Source organism: Nerophis ophidion, linkage group LG03, assembly GCF_033978795.1.
Source record: "Nerophis ophidion isolate RoL-2023_Sa linkage group LG03, RoL_Noph_v1.0, whole genome shotgun sequence".
NCBI classification, from domain to species: Eukaryota; Metazoa; Chordata; class Actinopteri; order Syngnathiformes; family Syngnathidae; genus Nerophis; species Nerophis ophidion.
The window spans coordinates 30380347-30400479 of record NC_084613.1 but is presented as its reverse complement, the minus strand read 5'-3'; the positions used below and the strand labels follow the sequence as shown (position 1 = coordinate 30400479).

Here is a 20133-nt window from a genome sequence, read left to right as displayed (position 1 = left end):
TCTTTAGCTCTTGCTTGTTTTATCATATATTGCTGCCTTTGCACGTGTCAATGTTTAGTTTTATATGCAGATTAAATCAACAATGGGGACCAAGTTTTTGATCTTCACTTGTGGGGACCACCCTTTCTACAGGTTGTGGAGGCATAAAAAAAATAGGTAAAATGGCCAATGCCCAGTTAGCTCATACACGTCTTTAAATCTCTGGATTGATGAAGGATTGTGCTGATCATTCTTACTGGGGACCTTGGGGAAAGAGAGTTAATATGGTTCATGGCGACCAAATTTAAATAATTTTGCATAATTCACACAAATGTGTACATGACTACTGAGGACCATTTAGAAAGAAAGTTCAAATTAAATATGAAATGATCCTCAGAATACAGTACTACAGCTGTCCTCTTATTGGAAGTTTCACCACTTAAATGTAACAGCTACAGCCCCTGTGCAAATGTCTCACACTCAAACTAACCAGTAAAGATGTTTTATGGTCCAAAGCTTAAAAATCACATAGGCATCTTCAAAATGGATTTGACTATCATTTAAAAACGTTTCCCTTTAGGGGACCTGTTTTTTTTGTACCCATACCGTCAGAGGTCCCCTAAAGTGGACTGTCTAAACAGAGCGATGTCTCCATTAAGGCCTACTGAAACCCACTACTACCGACCACGCAGTCTGATAGTTTATATATCAATGATGAAATATTAACATTGCAACACATGCCAATACGGCCGGTTTAGTTTACTAAATTCCAATTTTAAATTTCCCGCGGAGTTTCTTGTTGAAAACGTCGGAATGAGGACGCGTGCGCGTGACGTCACGGACTGTCAGGACATATTAGCGTGGCACCATTTGCGGCTAAAAGTCGTCTCTTTTCATCGCGCAATTAAACAGTATTCTGGACATTAGTGTTGCTGAATCTTTTGCAATTTGTTCAATTAATAATGGAGAAGTCAAAGTAGAAAGATGGACTTGGGCTGCTTTAGCCTTTAGCCACACAAACACACGGTGATTCCTTGTTTAAAATTCCCGGAGGTGAAGCTTTACTATGGATCAGAGCGGTCAAGCGAACATGGTTCCCGAACACTTGTCAACCGGCAGGTTTCAGTGAGAAAATTGTGGCGCTAAGAAAAAGTCGGTTCTTACCAGACATCAGCTGCGCTTGCACCGTCCATGCAGCTGACGTCGACTTCCCTCAGAGACTGGCCTCAAGACACTCGTGGACACACCCCTCCGACTATCAGGTACTATTTAATCTCACTAAAACACTAGCAACACAATAGAAGGATAAAGGATTTCACAGAATTATCCTAGTAAATGTGTCTAGAAACATCTGAATCCATCCCAATGCAATCACTTTGTTTTTTTTATACACTTTTTTATATTCCTTCGCTATCAATATCATCATCCACAAATCTTTCATCCTCGCTCAAATTAATGGGGAAATTGTCGTTTTCTCGGTCCGAATAGCTCTTGCTGCTGGAGGGTCCCATTATAAACAATTTGAGGACGTGAGGAGCCCTCACCCTTGTGACGTCAACGTCTGCGACTTCCGGTAAAAGGCAAGGCTTTTTTATCAGCACCAAAAGTTGCCAACTTTATCGTCGATGTTCTCTACTAAATCCTTTCAGCAAAAATATGGCAATATCGCGAAATGATCAAGTATGACACATAGAATGGACTTGCTTTCCCCGTTTGAATAAGAAAATCTCATTTCAGTAGGCCTTTAAGTAAGCATTGCCAGAACACACACATACGCACACGCACACACACACACACACGCACGCACACACACAAACAAAGCTTAATAGCACACTTTTGTGTTGTGAACTACCTGCTTGGACACCTTGAGCCAGGTCTTTTTGAGGCGGAAGACAGAACTTCTGTTCAGGGAGGAGGTGATCTCAAGCACGGCGTTGTAGTTATGGAGACAGCGGCAGATGTCCGCCACCGCCACCCATTTCTCAATCACAGCCACCCGAGTGACCACGTCGTCCGAGCGCAAGATCTCTGTGGCGATCAGGTTGCTTATCTTGACCAGAAAAGAGGGATTAACCCTAAAAAAACCCGACACCATTTTTACAGCATGACTGGAAACGCAACCAACATCGTTGAAGTGCTTTGTCGTTCTCATGATGTACGGCGTCTTCTCGTTCTTGTCGTTCTTCATCCAGCCTTGACCGAAGAATTCCCTGTTGAGTGAGTCGGTCAAGAATGTTACAGCCAGCGCCCTTTTTAAGGTGTTGTTCCTGGTCACACTCACTCGTATGGGATGACCTTGAACACCAGATGGTCCAGCAGGGTGAGCTGCTCTGCAACCTCCAAGGCCGAGTGGTTCTCAAAGGGCTCCGCTTTTCCTGGGCCCACCTAAAAGTTCAAAGATGGTCATGATCAGCTGTGGCTTTTGCATTATTTCAACACTATTCTGTCATTCATCACCTCAGAGGGAGGAAACAGCCCAATTTTATTGAAGTTATCAAGAACTCTTCCTTCAATTAGAAATGTGATTATACAAAAAAACGTGGTTTTCTAGCTAGATCACACGTACAAACTTTGTACATTATATATAAGTAGATCTGGTGTATACAATATTGTTATACAATATGGGGACAGCGTGGCTCGGGGATATAGCGGCCGTGCTAGCAACTTAAGGGTTCCTGGTTCGATCCCCAGCTTCCAACATCCTAGTCACAACCGTTGTGTCCCTGAGCTAGACACTTCACTCTTGCTCCTGATGAGTCATGGTTATGGCTTTGTGTGCGTGAATGGGTGAATGTGGAAATAGTGTCAAAGCTCTTTGAGTATCTTGAAGGTATAAAAGTATAATCAATTTACAATTTACCAAATGTATACAATGTATTTCAAATATACACAGTATTTTTTCATATAAAGTCAAAGTTAAAGTTAAAGTACCAATGATTGTCACACATATATAGGATTTTTCGGAACCTTACCAATCCATTTGATTCCGATTTTTAGGGTGACAATTGGATTCAAGAAATATATTATTTGGTATAATAAAACCTTTTCAAAACAAGTTACAAAAGCTCCTCTTAGATGCCTAAAAAGGCATTGGTCTAAAAAAATAATTCAAAACATAAGTATTTACAAATTCACTGAATGTTAATTAATACGGAAAAAAAAAATGGAGCAACTCCAATTTCAACCCAACCGCAGCTTTAAAATAGATTTACAATACTAAGAAATTTACAAAGCAATTGAGAAGACATACGAATACATGTCTATGAATGTTGTCATTCATCTAGGTCATGGTCATCTCAGGGCATTCAGTCTATCACAACTGGACTGTTGGTTCGTCTTAAAAGACGTTTTGCCGCTCATTCGAGAAGTCTTCATCAGTTCATGCTCATAGATGGTCAGATCTAGTCTAGCGGCTGGTGCCAAACCCCAACAATTATAATCCAAAGCCAGGAGGGTGTGCCTGGGCAAGGATGGCTTCACCTTATCCTAGTGACAAAAACAACTATGTTGATGCAAACGAGCAATCCTACTTTCAAAGCCAACAACAGTCATTGAAGTGTAATTTCCCCTCGTTAGTATTGAGGTTTTGTATGGCAGAACCATCGCTGTGGATCGACTACTACACGTCGAAAATAGTCGGAGTCCCCCATTTAAACATTCCATTCAGTTGTAAACAAATGGCACGAATGGAATTCTTGTCACTTTCTGTGACCCAAAAAGATTCTAACTCCTGTTATTTGTTGGATGCTAAATTACCTGGGGTATTAGCACCAGCCGTTGGATGAGATCTGACCAATCTAAGTCTATGACCATGAACTTATGAAGTCTACTCCGACGAGCGATGAAACGTCTTCTAAGACAAAGCAAACAGTCCAGTTGTGATCAATTGAATGCCCTAGGACAGTGGTTCTCAAATGGGGGTACGCGTACCCCTGGGGGTACTTGAAGGTATGCCAAGGGGTATGTGAGATTTTTTAAAAGTAGCAACAATTCATAAATCCTTTATAAATATATTTATTGAATAATACTTCACCAAAATATGAATGTAAGTTCATAAACCGTGAAAAGAAATGAAACAATGCAATATTCAGTGTTGACAGCTAGATTTTTTGTGGACGTGTTCCATAAATATTGATGTTAAAGATTTCTCTTTTTGTGAAGAAATGTTCAGAATTAAGTTCATGAATCCAGATGGATCTCTACTACAATCCCCAAAGAGGGCACTTTAAGTTGATGATTACTTCCATGTGTAGAAATCTTTATTTATAATTGAATCACTTCTTTATTTTTCAACAAGTTTTTTGTTATTTTTATATCTTTTTTTCCAAATAGTTCAAGAAAGACCACTACAAATGAGCAATATTTTGCACTGTTATACAATTTAATGAATCAGAAACTAATGACATAGTGCTGTATTTTACTTCTTTATCTATTTTTTTCAACCAAAAATGCTTTGCTCTGATTAGGGGGAAAAAAATGTTCACAGGGGGGTACATCACTGAAAAAAGATTGAGAACCACTGCACTAGGACATACAAATACAATACTAAAAAAAAGGAAAACCAAAAATTAATAAAAGCAATAACATCAATAATAATGCTAAGCTCAATAATAGTTGTTTAATGTTTGAATTCAAAAATTGCCAATAAATAAATAAATAAATTAAAAAAAATATTGAAAATTATTAATCGGGTTGGACTCGAAATAAGTAAATATCTTGATTTGGATGTAGATCAAATATTTTGAGCACCCATATATTGCCAGCACTGCTTTTGAGGTCTTATAAATCGGTAGTAAATACGGTTGCCTTTCATGTGGACGGCCCAGATTCAAGTCCCAGAAAGTAGGGAGTGACCCATCGTGTTACAGTGGTGTCGTGACCAGGATGGGTATGAGGTAACGGAGGCCAGTGTGGCTGGGCCATGTATACGTTGGTAAACCTCATTCCCTGACAACATCAACAGCAATGGTGGCTATTGGGTTGATAGCCCGGGCTTTTAGCTCGGTAGCTAGCACACTTGTCTCTCATGCCGGCGACCCACGTTCGAGTTCCGGGTGGAACAGAAAAATCAGGGACTGAACACTTGCACTACCGTGAAAGAACAGAACAATTTGTCTCATGTTGTGTACATCTGAAGTCAGGCGGCCAATCAAATGCGTGATGTAACGGGGAAAAGATCAAAGCATTTTATTGATTGACAATACTGTTTGTTCAAACATCACAATGTTTCATAGGGAATTAAGTACACAAGGGAAATGTTTTCTTACTTCACTAACAAGTTGCGTCACGTCTTCGAGGGCGATCTGATTGTCACAGTGATCATCCTGAGTGAGGGTTCTAGCAGACAGTTAAACAAGCGTAAGATGAATACTCCTTATTGTAATATTCATACGTCCATCCATCCATCCATTTTCTACCGCTTATTCCCTTTCGGGGTCGCGGGGGGCGCTGGCGCCTATCTCAGCTACAATCGGGCGGAAGGCGGGGTACACCCTGGACAAGTCGCCACCTCATCGCAGGGCCAACACAGATAGACAGACAACATTCACACTCACATTCACACACTAGGGCCAATTTAGTGTTGCCAATCAACCTATCCCAGGGTGAAATTGAGTTCAAAGCGCACCTGGGTGAAATTGAGTTCAAAGCGCACCTGATGATATTGGCGGCTGCTTTCCTCTCTTGGGTTAGTAGCTCAGGGTCGTGCATCACTTCCTCCAGGAAGGCAATGACCTTTGTTTTCAACTCATTATTGCTCTCAAAGTCCTAGATGGACAAGGTCAGATAAAAGCAGTTAGTCGTTTCCACTGAGGGCTCCATAATGACAAATCAGAGGCTGCTGGGGCCCACTTTAATGTTTTAAAACCAATATTAATTATGTTGTTTGTAGCTATTGCATGTGTGTTTGCTTGACATGTTCTTGTGGGAACAATCCCGACAATGTATGTTGTTTTGCGCCTTATAAAGCTTCTGGCTCAGACCAAAAGTCCCGGAAAGAAGCTGTTTACTATCGACGAAAAGGTGAACCTCTTTACTGCTATGCCAAAGCAAAGTAGGTTAGCTACAAGATAGTATCTACTAGCTGCCATGACAAGAGTAATAAAAATAATAATAATAGATTTTATTTGTAAAAAGCACTTTACGTTGAGCAAACAACCTCAAAGTGCCACAGTGTAAAAAAATAGTAATAATACAAATAAATAAAATATAATACTAGAAACAGCCAAATAGCTACAACCAGCATGCATGTCTATAGAAAGGCTTTTTAAAAAAGATGGGTTTTTAAGCCTTTTTTAAAAGCATCCACAGTCTTAGGTGCCCTCAGGTGGTCAGGGAAAGCGTTCCACAGACTGGGAGCAGCGGAGCAGAAAGCCCGGTCTCCCATTGTTCGAAGCTTTGTCCGTGGAGTATAAGGACAATGACATCAATATCTATTAAAAATAATGCGCTACTACTCGGAAGAAGAAGGGAGTGACGCCACCACTCGTCATTGCCGTCATGCGGCTACTTCTATTACGTTATCATTTACGAGTAACAAAATGTTACATGTTACAATTACATAAGATGTATAAATGTTTATAATGTCCTAAAACTTAAGTTAAGTTAAGTTCAAGTACCAATGATTGTCACACACACGCAAACTAGATGTGGTGAAATTTGTCTTCTGCATTTGACCCCTCCCTTGTTCACCCCCTGAGAGGTAAAGGGAGCAGTGGGCAGCAGCGGTGGCCACGCCCGGGAATCATTTTTGGTGATTTAACCCCCATTTCCAAACCTTGATGCTGAGTGCCAAGCAGGGAGGTAATGGGTCCCATTTTTATAGTCTTTGGTATGATTCTGCCGGGGTTTGAACTCACAACCTACCGATCATAGGGCAGACACTCTAACCACTAGGCTCTGAGTAGGTAAAATGCATACAGCAATCATATAAATCATAAAATAAATATATAGAAGGGGTTTGGAACTTACAGTAACTCCTGCAATAATCAAGGGAACACTATATCTTCAAAGTTATTGGTTATTAGTATCGACATTTAGGGTACTCCGATTTCCTGCTGGGAAAGAGTTAATAGGGATAGGCTCCAGCCCTCCCTGCGACCCTGAGAGGGACAAGCGGTAGAAAATGGATAGATAGATTTCAGCTTTTTTTCTTTACATTGTGCCTTTTAGCTCTATCTTTCTCACTTTTACTGTTTTTTGGTTGTATTTTACTTCTACAATGTGGCGCTAACCATAAAAAAACAAGAAAAAATCTACGAGCTGCGCTTTGGACACCCCTAATTTCAGGCATCATGTAAGATGAGAAATGTTCTGTTCCTTTAGTTATGGTCAATACCAATGTCTGTAGCAAAGACTGTTTGGATGTGTATGATAACATTCAGTGCTGCTTTCTAGGCCCAAACTAAAACTATTCATTTATGAACATTGTTGTCTTATTTACCGGTGAGTGTTTGGACACCCAGTGTCTGAGAACGTTCAAGACTCTGTTGGTCGCCGCTCGTCTGATCACAAACTCTTTGTCTCCGTTTCTCTGATCTGTTGGAAAACCTGCCCGAAATATGGGAAATATTAGTTCACCATCACTTTACACAAATACTTGCCCCATTAACCACTGCTCATGCCAGGAGTGTCAAATGTATGACCCCCAGGCCACACAGGACCGCGAACAGGTTTATTCCGGCCTGCGACCCGCAAGACCAATTTGCTCAATATAAAAATAAGCTGCATTTTTTTTAACAAAAGAAACTTCTGTTTTAAATGTGTCCACTGGATGTCGCAATACAAATTTAAGTGTAACCCAGGTTACACATGACAGTGTTTGAAGATGACGTGCCAGCTGACTTCAATTGCCCTCTGGATTGGCTGCCACTACTCCAATCAGCGAAGGTGCAAGCAAGGAGCTGCTCCTGTTGTGGCTGACATCAGATGGCGGCATTACCGATGCACAATACCTTCATTGTAAATTATCCACTCAACGGATAAAATAACAGAACAGAAAATGCAAAGACAAAAGTCAACATTATCATTATCTTTTTAGTTAGAGTTCCATGCAGAACTTGCAATTGGTTGAATGCCCGATGCACACCCTGAACTCTATTGTATAAATGTATGTTTCTATGTTTGTTGTTTGTTCTATTTCATTTTATGCTTAAATTTACTATGTTCACATCAATTACGTTTGTAGTTATGTTAACTTTATTTCGGCTATAATCTTGTCATTTTGATAATTGTTTTGTTTGTATTATAATTGTAGCGGTTTGAGGAAACACTCGAGTGATTTTCCAAACATTTTCATTGGTGAACTGCCAACATGAGAATCTTAAACAGGAAGTGCTTAAAGCTTAATGTAAAAAGACTGAGACAAAGTCCAAGTTCATTGTGTTCTTTATGGTGTTTTTAAAACTGCTCCAATTTTTTACTCAAAATTTTCAACTAAGTTGAAGTGTTTTGCCAAGAGGATTATTTATAATGTGTAGATTTTCAGAATGTGCGTGTTCTATTTTGGGCCCAAGTAAGACAAAGAAAACAATCTGGAGTTGTCTTTATTTTTAAGTTTTAATGCCATGAATTTACCACTCCGGCCAGCGTGATAATAGATTTTCCTCCATGCGTTCCCTGAGCTAAAATGAGTTTGACACCCCTGGCCTATGCAAAGGTTAGCAACTACATGTACAGTACCTGAGCTGGCAAGAGACATCCGCCGATATTTCTCCTTGGTGGGAGTGCCCTCGTTGGCTCCAGCTGTAGCAATGGCAAACGCGGAGGCAGCGGAAAGCGCACTGCGATTGTTGTCAAGCTCCCGACATGAGGACATCACCATACCGTTGTTGTAGGAGAACAGAGAGAACTCTGCAAATATAGCCAAAAAAATAAAAAATCCCTTTAAGGAATACCTAATTTCACAGTTAAAAGACAAAAAATTGTATAACCGATGTTTGGATTCAAACTATTTTCAAAATTTTTGCTGAAAAATTTCTTTATCAACTTTAACTCTATATAAAAATAGCAAACATGTTTAATCATTTTATTTTAACCCTTTGTGAATGCCCATTTTTTGTAATTATTTCAGTCTTTTATTTTAAAAGCTTTGCATAAAATGACTTATCATCTACAAATGTTTGTAAATAGTAAACGCTAAAGAGCTAGGGGTAAAGATCCGGCCTAAATATACATAAGATTAGTAATACAAGTTATTTTCATGTATTGTTGTAGATAGATAGATAGATAGTACTTTATTGATTAAGTGTATTTGTGCAGTATCATGGGGACAAAAACGTGCCCATTGACTTCCATTATAACTCAAATGTTTAACTAAATGATCATTACACAAAATAATCATGCATTTTCTAACTTTTATGATTTCATTTTGTCATATTTACTGTTTGTAATTACAGTTGAAACTCAAACTAATTTCAATATCGTGCAAAGGTTTGTCTATTCCAGCAATTAGATTTACAAGGTGAAACTAATACAGTATATGACATACACTCATAACATGCAACTCAAGATATTTTAAGCCTTCTTTTGATATAAATGTGACGATTATGGCATACGGCTTATGAAAACTATTATTGAAAATCTCATAAAATTTGGGGTTTTCAAAAACTGTGAGCCGTGGACATCAAAAGTATAAAGGATTTACTTATCTCACTTTGCATGTAAGTGTCACATTTGAAGTTGAATTGGTGACATGAATGAACTTTGCACGATATTCTAATTTTATGAGTTTCACCTGTGGATAGTACAATTTTGGTCAAGTGTTTTTTTCACAGAAATTTGACGCAGTTGTGGGTGGTACTTAATGAGGTGATGACGTCATGAATTGATTTACGTGGACCCCAACTTAAACAAGTTGAAAAATTTATTTGGGTGTTACCATTTAGTGGTCAATTGTACAGATTATGTACTGAACTGTGCAATCTACTAATAAAAGTTTCAATCAATCAAAAAACAAACAAACGTAACAGACAACAACGGCCATGACACTTTAGAAATACAATGAAAAGCAAAACTAAATATTAGGACCGCAAATTAAGTTTCTTCTGGGGTGGGAAAAACCGTGTGTGCATGCGTGCTGCACTTATGGAGAGACTGGCACTGCAAATAATCTGCGTGTGTGTGTGTGTGTGTGTGTGTGTGTGTGTGTGTGTGTGTGTGTATGTCTGACTAAAACATTTGTTTGCTTAGTCACAATAAACACCTTCTTGCAGCTCGTCGGAACCTCCAAACTTTTGCCAATTGCAACATGTTTTTCTGCATGTTCATCACTTGTCACGGATAGGAAAGTATTTAACATGAGAATGTAATAAATCAACATAAAAAAACCAAACAAACCCCACAAAAAAACCCACGTCTTTGCTAAAATAATTCACTAGTAACACAGACAAAGCTATGGCCAAAAATAAAGCAAAAATTACCATAGACATATCCCAAAGATAAACAAGTCATTAATATATGCTGAAGATTAAAATGTATCCATAAAAACATGTTATATATATATATATATATATATATATATATATATATTTTTTTTTTTTTTATTTATTTATTTATTTATTTTTATTTTTTATTTAAATTAATTTATGAGAAAATTGTTTTTGTACAATTAAGGCAACTTATACAGGGTATACGCTGTCTTTTGCCGAGAGTGACAAGCGGTAAAAAATGGATGGATGAATGATAAAGGAAAAAATAAACAATAGGGCCCCTATTTCGCTAAACCAACTTTTCATACTGATTGGTACCTGCTGTTGTGTATTTGGGATCTCCATAAGTCCAGAAAATACAAACCCCGTTTCCATATGGGTTGGGAAATTGTGTTAGATGTAAATATAAACGGAATACAATGATTTGCAAATAATTTTCAACCCATATTCAGTTGAATGCACTACAAAGACAAGATATTTGATGTTCAAACTCATAAACTAATTTTTTTTTTTTTTGCAAATAATACTTAACTAAGAATTTCACGGCTGCAACACATGCCAAAGTAGTTGGGAAAGGGCATGTTCACCACTGTGTTACATCACCTTTTCTTTTAACAACACTCAATAAACGTTTGGGAACTGAGGAAACTAATTATTGAAGCTTTGAAAGTGGAATTCTTTCCCATTCTTGCTTGATGTACAGCTTAAGTTGTTCAACAGTCCGGGGTCTCCGCTGTCGTATTTTACGCTTCATAATGCGCCACACATTTTCGATGGGAGACATGTCTGGACTGCAGGCGAGCCAGGAAAGTACCCGCAGTCTTTTACTACGAAGCCCCGCTGTTGTAACACGTAGCTTGGCATTGTTTTGCTGAAATAAGCAGGGGCGTCCATGATAACGTTGCTTGGATGACAACATATGTTGCTCCAAACCCTGTATGGACCATTCAGCATTAATGGCGCCTCCAAAGATGTGTGAGTTACCCATGCCTTGGCCACTAATACACCCCCATACCATCACAGATGCTGGTTTTTTAACTTTGCGCCTATAACAATCCGGATGGTTATTTTCCTCTTTGTTCTGGAGCACACCACGTACACAGTTTCCTAATATAATTTGAAATGTGGACTCGTCAGACCACAGAACACTTTTCCACTTTGCATCAGTCCATCTTAGATGAGCTTGGGCCCAGCCAAGCCGGCGGTGTTGTTGGTAAATGGCTTTTGATTTGCATAGTAGAGTTCTAACTTGCACTTACAGATGTAGCGACCAACTGTAGGGATCAAAGGTCCGTAATATCATCGCTTAGGTTTAGTGATTTTTCCAGATTCTCTGAACCTTTTGATGATTTTACGGACCGTAGATGGTAAAATCCCTAAATTCCTTGCAATAGCTCATTGAGAAATGTTGTTCTAAAACTGTTAGACAATTTGCTTACAAATTGGTGACCCTCGCCCCATCCTTGTTTGTGAACTCCTTAGCATTTCATGGAAGCTGCTTTTATACCCAATCATGGCACCTACCTGTTCCCAATTAGCCTACACACCTGTGGGATGTTCCAAATAAGTGTTTGATGACCATTCCTCAACTTTATTGGTATTCATTGCCACCTTTCCCCACTTCTTTGTCACGTGTTGCTGGCATCAAATTCTAAAGTTAATGATTATTTGCAAAAAAATATATTTATCAGTTGGAACATCAAATATGTTGTCTTTGTAGCATATTCAACTGAATATGGGTTGAAAATGATTTGCAAATCATTGTATTCTGTTTATATTTACATCTAACACTATTTCCCAACTCACATGGAAACGGGGTTTGTATGAAATCAAATTGGGAAGGCATGGCAGAGATATATATGAAACAATCTTGCCTTCTTTCATACTTCAATGGAATTGACCTGATTTGTGACGTTTTTGCCTTTGGTGACAGATAGAGAGTCCGCCATTGTAATACACACTGTTTTCAATAAGCTCCATCTTATTCCTCATCCTTTTGTTGTGGTGCAGAGAGGCTCGTACAAAACCCAAAACCAGTGAAGTTGGCACGTTGTGTAAATGGTAAGTGAAAACAGAATACAATGATTTGCAAATCCTTTTCAACTTATATTCAATTGAATAAAATGCAAAGACAAGATATTTAATGTTCAAACTGAGAAACTTAATTTTTTTTTGTTGCAAATAATCATTACCATAGAATTTAATGGCAACAACACATTTTTGATGAATGGCTTTGGGTTTGCATAGTAGAGTTCTAACTTGCACTTATAGATGTAGCAACCAACTGTAGTTATTGACTGTGGTTTTTCTGAAGTGTTCCTGAGCCCATGTGGTGATATCCTTTACACACTGATATCACTTTTTGATGCAGTACCGCCTGAGGGATCGGAGATCCGTAATATCATCGCCTACGTGCAGTGATTTTTCCAGATTAGGGACGGCGTGGCGCAGTGGGGAGAGTGGCCGTGCGCAACCCGAGCGTCCCTGGTTCAATTCCCACCTAGTACCAACCTCGTCACCTCCGTTGTGTCCTGAGCAAGACACTTCACCCTTGCTCCTGATGGGTGCTGGTTGGCGCCTTGCATGGCAGCTCCCTCCATCATTGTGTGGATGTGTGTGTGAATGGGTAAATGTGGAAGTAGTGTCAAAAGCGCTTTGAGTACCTTGAAGGTAGAAAAGCGCTATACAAGTACAACCCATTTATCATTTATCATTTAACCTTTTGATAAAATGACGGACCTTAGATGGTGAAATCCCTAAATTCCTTGCAATAGCTTGTTGTGAAATGTTGTTCTTAAACTGTTTGACAATTTGCTTATGCATTTGTTCACACAGTTGTGACCCTCACCCCATCCTTGTTTGTGAATGACTGAGCATTTATTTCATGGAAACTGCTTTTATACCCAATCATAGCACCAACCTGTTCCCAATTAGCCTGTTTACCTGTGGGATGTTCCAAATAAGTGTTTGATGAGCATTCCTCAACTTTCTCAGTCTTTTTTGCCACTTGTGCCAGATTTTTTTGAAACATGTTGCAGGCATTCAATTCCAAATGAGCTAATAAATAAAATACTATGTTTTCCTGTAGGCATTCAATTCCAAATGAGCTAATAAATAAAATAAAACGTTTTCTAGTTCGAAAGTTAAGTATTTTGTCTTTGCAGTCTATTCAATTGAATATAGGTTAAAAAGGAATTGCAAATCATTGTATTCTGTTTTTTGTACCATTTACACAACAGGCCAACTTCACTGGTTTTGGGTTTTGTACATGCATATGCATCCTGTTGCCATTTGTAATACAAAGTAGCGGATAGTTCTAACACATTGCTGTCAGTAGACACGCTAGCTCTAAAAAACTATAACAAAGATGGCGAGGAGAAGACGCAATCAAAATGGCACATAAAATAGTCCTCCCACAAAACGGCGCATCCTGAGGACAGTCAGAAAGCAGCATGAAAGTGGTTTGTAAAACTAAATCTATGCAACATTTTGACCAAATTACACCGATTACATGCTATGTAGACCACAAAGAAGATATTTAAATGTAGAAAAAAATCATAATATGACCCCCTTTAAGGCTTTGGTTGTCATCAGCAGATTCGACTGTATGTCCTTCCTTCAGTCTCCTCTAGGGGGCTAACACAAACCAACATGCTTTATGTTCTTATCCTCCAGTCGGGGGCGCTACAGACCAACACCAGCATCTCCTCTTGGCATTCAAACTGAGTGCAGCTAAATATAGCCACCAAATATCAGCATAACATAGTATTCAACAGATTCTCCGCAGTCTATTCAAAATGATAAGAAGAACACAGACGCATCAAAACGGGTCAACATTCCTACACTCCTTCAGCATTTCACGTCGCCATTTCACTTTGTTACAGAGAAGGAGAGGGGGGTTGGTTATAAGGCCCCCCCACCGCCGTGCTGCAATGTGGTGGTGAGATTTAGGAGGCACAGATAATCTTGGCTGCGGCGAAACAGCCTCATTATCCGTGGGTGGAAAGGGAAAACACGCTGTGGCTGTAGTTGCTATGACACAAGTTTCCCCGACACCTACTCAAGCCAACACTGGCTTCCCCTGCATGTTCCTCACCGTCGACTTAGGCTTTTGACGCAGTGCCACAGTGTCTCTTTTGTGTTGGACAAAGACTCCACAACAGCAAAGCGCGTACACTGCATGCGTGCTCTTGTGTAACGCGCCGCCTCGCTGAAGTGACGTCACGGCTCTCTTTGTGGAATAACACGCACCTGAGGAGTTTTTGCATTTGATGTTTTTCGGGGTGGTTGGTGACTTTGTGGGCGAGGCGTCCGGGTCGGCGTCATCGCTCTGGTTTTGGTCGTTGTCACTTTCTTCCCGCACAGACAGATCTGCTCCATTGGACGATAATGAAGTCAGTATTTTTGATGGCCATCGTGTGTGTTTGGTTTTACCTTGTTTGCACACTGAGGTGTCCTCCACCTTGTCCTTCTTGTCCTCGCCCTCGTCCGGTATTTTGCTGGCGATGGGGCTGGACACGTAGAGTTTGTTGATGTCCAAGGTGGTCTTGCTGAAGGGGGACACGGTCGAGTACATGCTTGCATAGCCGTTGGAGGAGCAGCTCAGGGCAGCCAGGTCGAGAGCTTTGCCCCCAGTGATGATGGGGATGTTGAGCGACAGCTTGCGTCGCCGGTTCGGAGACGAGTTCTTGGCGATGGCCAAAGGGGGAGGGGAGGAGAACTTCCGACTGGCCCTCGGGGAACTGGGTGGCTCTCCGTACAGGAGTTTGTTATTCTGGCTGCTTGCAAAGAACAACTCCAGGGACCTGCGTCACAGAAGAACTTTTCTAAATACACAGCCTTCTTAAATAATGTATGCAAGCCCGGTCTATTTGCGGCCGTGTCTGGTTAATTCCGAGCAACAGACAGTGCAGACTGCAGTGTTTCAGGAAAAAAAAATCTCTCTCGCTCCCTGCCACCCTCCTGGCGACCTCATGGGTTCCCATAAATAGCACAGCGAATGATAGCGCTTGGCCGCCGCTGACACAAGCAGCCAAGTGTAGGTGTTTCACAGTGACATGACAAGTGCTGTGAGGGTTGGGAGGAGGGTGCATGCTGCAGGGCGTGGGCACTGGGGCGGGCGAGCTGCAGATAATCCCAACCCTGCATCGGCCTCTGCGCCGCCTCCGGCCTGCGGAGAGTGGAGTTAGCCCCACCGCAAGGCTCCATCAATATTTCATACCTTGGAGCTTTGGCTACAAGGACAAATGGAGGGATGGGGAGGGATGGAGAGGGTGGGGTCCTGCAGCAGTGAGCTTGGTTGCTGTAGCGCGACAGAAGACTGGTGGGAAAGACTGGACCCCAGTGATGCCTCTTGGAGTCCAACTACTTAGTTTGTACCATATGTTCTCCTATATTTTGAAATCTGCAAAAATATGCAGTCAACAACCAAAAGTTGGGACTCACCTTGCAGGAATGGCACTGATAGGCTTCTTGTAAATGGTGATGAGTTTGTCCAGCACCACGTCAGCGGTGGTGAACACGCGGTAAGAGTGCAGGAAAGTGTTGAGGAAGTCGATGGAGAGGAAGCGCAGGTCAGTCAGCCTCTCTAGCAGACGTTCCACGCTGGCATAGCGGATCTGCAGCACCTTGCAGGAGTTCATCATCTTACTGAAGCGGATGTCCACGTCGTCGCAGTACAGACTAGAGTCGGACCTGTGCACCAGAAGACGGCGCGAACATGATTTTAGGTTAATAGAATATTCAATAGTGCAGACCTAAAAGGGTCCAACAGACCATCATGTGTAAATATCTCACATAAACACACTATATGGACGGATTTGTATGGATGATCTCATTCATCCAGGTCATTGTATTCTCAATCATCGCAACTGGACTGCTCATTTTGTCTGAGAAGACGTTTTGCCTCACATCTGAACAGATTTCACCAGGACTTGAATTGGTCAGATCTACTCCAATCTAATTTTAACTTAGATCAGTCAGATCTAGTCTAGACTTCTGCAGTTCATGGCTAAAGGGATTAGTCACATATAGTTCAATCTAATTTAAATTTAAATTGGTCAGACCTAGTATAATCGAAAAGTAACTTAGATTGGTCAGATCTATTAAAATTTAAAATAAAGATACATTGATAAATTCAAGTCTATTCAAAGTCGCTCATAGATTGGTCAGATCTAGTCTTGACTTCATTAGTTAACGCTCATTGAGATTAGTCATATGTAGTCCAATGTGAAGCTAATTTAGAGTGGTCAGATTTAGTTTAAGCTTCTTAGACTTAGATTGGTCACATCTAGTCTTACACTTAGATCGGTCACACCTCATCTTAGACTTAAATTGGTCAGATCTAGTCTTTAACTTAGATTGGTCACATCTAGTCTTTGACTTAGATTGGTCACATCTAGTCTTACAATTAGGTTGGTCAGCTGAAGTCTAGTGGATGGTGCCAAAACCCCAAATATATACACTCCAAAACCAGGACTGTGTGCCTGGGCAAGGACAGTTTCGCCCTATGGTAATGAGAAAAAAAAAACTGTTTTGATGCAAACGAGCAAACCTACTGTCAAAGCCAACATCAGTTGTTGAAGTGTAATTTCCCCTCGTTAGCATTGAGGTACTGTTTGGCAGAACCATAGTAAAAAAAAAACACTTAAACATTCCATTTAGTTGTAAACAAATAGAAGAAATATTCTGGTCACCTTCTGTGACCTGAATATATCTAACTCCTGTTATTTGTTGGAGGCTAAATTGCAGAGTCTTTTGGGAATGGTTGAAAGGACAGTGTGGTATGTGGGATACAGGTGGTGTCGCAGACCACCTCCTCTGTTCAGGGATGTTTTTTTAACCGGGACATAGATGGCTTCCCTCACTCCTCTTCCGTACCATCCGTCCTCCCTGTCCAGAATCTGTACATTTTTGTTCTCAAAGGAATGCTGTTTCTCCCTGAGGTGCAGGTAGACAGCTGAGTCTTGGCCTGAAGAGTTTGCCTGTATATGCTGTGCCATAGTGGTTGTTTTGTTTACCCAATATATAAATCAGTGCCTTCATCATTACACTTTTTGCTGTTGAAAGCGCACAAACAATTCTTGAGTGAAAGAGTGAGACAAAGTCAATTTCACAATTGAAAGCCTCAAAGTAAAATCTGATGATCAAATTGAACGCCGCGAGCAATGACCTGGATGAATGAGAACGTTCATAGATGTATGATTGTTATTATTGTTAGAGTTTCTAACAACAACAATTTAATTTTGATCTCCAGCTTTGATTAATTTATGTGCTTCGCAAACTACAATGCTGTGAGATGATAAAAAAGGAAAGCAATAAAAATAAGACACATGAATACAAAAATAACAAATTAGTAATGAAATAGGTAATTTCTTAACTTTTTAGTTGAAATTTGCATCTTACTTTTCCAAAAATGTACCAGATAAATATTTTAAAAATGTAAACAGGAAGTGGCAAGCAGATGACAATACAACACGAAAAAAAGTCTGACTTGATCATCTGCGGGACGGTGACTTTAGAGTTGTCCTCGAAGGCGTTCATCATGAGGCCATTGCAGCGGATGTTGTCGATGCACTGTGAGACACACACACAAAGCTCAGTTAAGCGGGTCCTCACCTAGACGGAAGGTGTGGACTAACCTGGCTGATGTCACTGGTCCAGGCAGACTTCTCCTGCCTGGAGGACGCCACCAGGATGACTGTGAACGACTGACTGTCTTTTGGCTCCACCACAATCTTGAAGTCCAGGTGCTCCATGTCCTGGACGCCTTTGTCGGATTTGGCTAGAGAAAAAAAACAGTTCACTATCAATTCACATTCACACAAAGATGTTGTACTTTGGTTGAAGTCAGGAAGTTTCTTATTGGCTGGTGTTCGATTGTCTGAAGTTATGAGAGGATGCTAAAAACCTACAGAAAATATCAGAAATTAGATACGAAACACAATCTCAATCACTGCTCAGTGCTTCATCGTGTGTCTTTTCTGTGTTTTTTACCAATCCATCCCATGAGGTTTGTTCGTCGGTTTGTGTTTTTTGGGTAAATGTGTTTGAAATCAACATTCCCCATCAAAATCATATGACTTGTACCTTGCTAACTCCTTCAAAAACGCAATTTTAACATGTAAAATGTTTTTTGAAAAGAAATACAAACTCCCTCATAACAAATATTGTATATAATACAATATAATAAAGTGTACTAAAAATTACCAATGTCATTTTATGAAGTAATGTCCAAAAAATGTACACTATTTACCTACAGGCTATTTCCTTTAAGCTGCTTCTTTGTCAAATACACCTTCAGCAGCTTCTCCATATTTTCTTGAATAAATGTCCTGAATTTGAATAGTCATTTTAACGTCTTTGGCATTTTTGACCCACTCAGATTGTAAAGCGCTATGCTAGTAGCCTCGTGCTGCCAAGTCAACTAGATATTTTTGTTGACATCATCCACTTATTTTCCTCAGCACTGTCCTTCACAGTCTCTTTTGTTGTTCCTGTGGTTGGAAAAAAATACATGTCGTTCTTAAGCCTAAAGCTAATAATAATGGTTAAAACACTGGATGTTTTGGTCGGGTATTTCGGTGTTCACTGTGATGTTCTCTAAGCCCATTGGCAGCTGTGAGGTTCGTAACCCGAATTATTGCTCGGTAACCTAAAACATAATAGATCAAGAGAGTCGTCCTATCTAAAAAAAAAAAAACTTGTATGCAGAGGTGCCACTGCAGTAAAAGCCCAGTCTAGTATCACCCGTTACTTTACAAGCTCCATATGATTCCTGCAAACTGTAACACACTCACACTCGTCATCAGTGCCTTCAGGGTCCTCCATAAGAGTGCAGTCTATAAGGGAGACCACGCCATTCTGCAAACAAACACAATTTTCACTTAGTTTCTTCATGCCAGCCTCATTTGACTCATCATGCTGGAATGCAAACATTTGTTTATATATTTATAATGATGTCTTTTTTACATCGTTCGAATGGAGATAGGATTCCATCGGATACTATTCATTTTTTATATTCCAGGTTTTTTGTGTTTTTTTTCTTCAGAAGCCATTTGCGGACCACTGCAAAGTTTGGTTGGCCCACAGCAAATTGTTAGAATAAAATTCAACACAAAGAGAGCAAAAACACATAATATAGCAAGAAAAAGCTGACATTTTGATACTAATAACTAGAGGTGTCCTGATCCCATATTGATATCAAATAGTGATCCGGTTGAAAAAAAAAAAACAAATACATGACAAAGCTAGACATTCTTGATAAGTGTCCTTAATTCAGTGCTTTTCAAATAGTATCCGTGCATTTTTTAATTCTTGAACAAAACACAAGTATTTAAGGTGCTGGTGCCAGCCACTTATCGAGTGGTTTGCACGGTTTGTTTGTACGGATAAATAAATATGTAAACAAATAAAAAATAAACTAATATTATCAAGTTCTTACCCGTATTTCAATTTAAGGCGTGTGTGAAAAAAAGTCATGTTCCCAAGGGAGGGTTTGACAAAAACTATTTGAGATACACTGCCTTATGTGGAACAATATTACAGTCTAAAACACACCAATTTTTAATACAAACAGGTATCAAATAATGACTTACAGACACAAAGTTTCGAAGGCTAAAGCATATTAGAAAGTATCCAGTAATGTGTCCGCATCATTCAACTTACTGCGTCATTAGCCTAATGAATTATCGTGACCAGTATACAGTATGTCACAAAAAAACCCCAA

At 39.9% G+C, this 20133-nt stretch overlaps 1 protein-coding gene across 2 annotated transcripts in view; it reads right to left on the bottom strand.

Moving 5' to 3' along the window:
• rasgrf1 (Ras protein specific guanine nucleotide releasing factor 1) overlaps positions 1-20133 on the bottom strand; it is an 81311-nt gene that overhangs the window by 11100 nt on the left and 50078 nt on the right. The window contains exons 11-23 of one of the 2 annotated variants that reach the window (XM_061894817.1): positions 19205-19268; positions 18047-18189; positions 17899-17981; positions 15852-16100; positions 14841-15211; positions 14658-14777; positions 8659-8829; positions 7421-7527; positions 5633-5745; positions 5247-5316; positions 2261-2364; positions 2105-2189; positions 1832-2029 (exon numbers count right to left, since the gene is read on the bottom strand). In XM_061894817.1, the coding sequence (XP_061750801.1) occupies positions 1832-2029; positions 2105-2189; positions 2261-2364; positions 5247-5316; positions 5633-5745; positions 7421-7527; positions 8659-8829; positions 14658-14777; positions 14841-15211; positions 15852-16100; positions 17899-17981; positions 18047-18189; positions 19205-19268 (1878 nt within the window). Of the gene's footprint in view, positions 1-1831; positions 2030-2104; positions 2190-2260; positions 2365-5246; positions 5317-5632; positions 5746-7420; positions 7528-8658; positions 8830-14657; positions 15212-15851; positions 16101-17898; positions 17982-18046; positions 18190-19204; positions 19269-20133 lie in introns of both variants that reach the window. The other variant, XM_061894816.1, reaches the window with a different exon arrangement.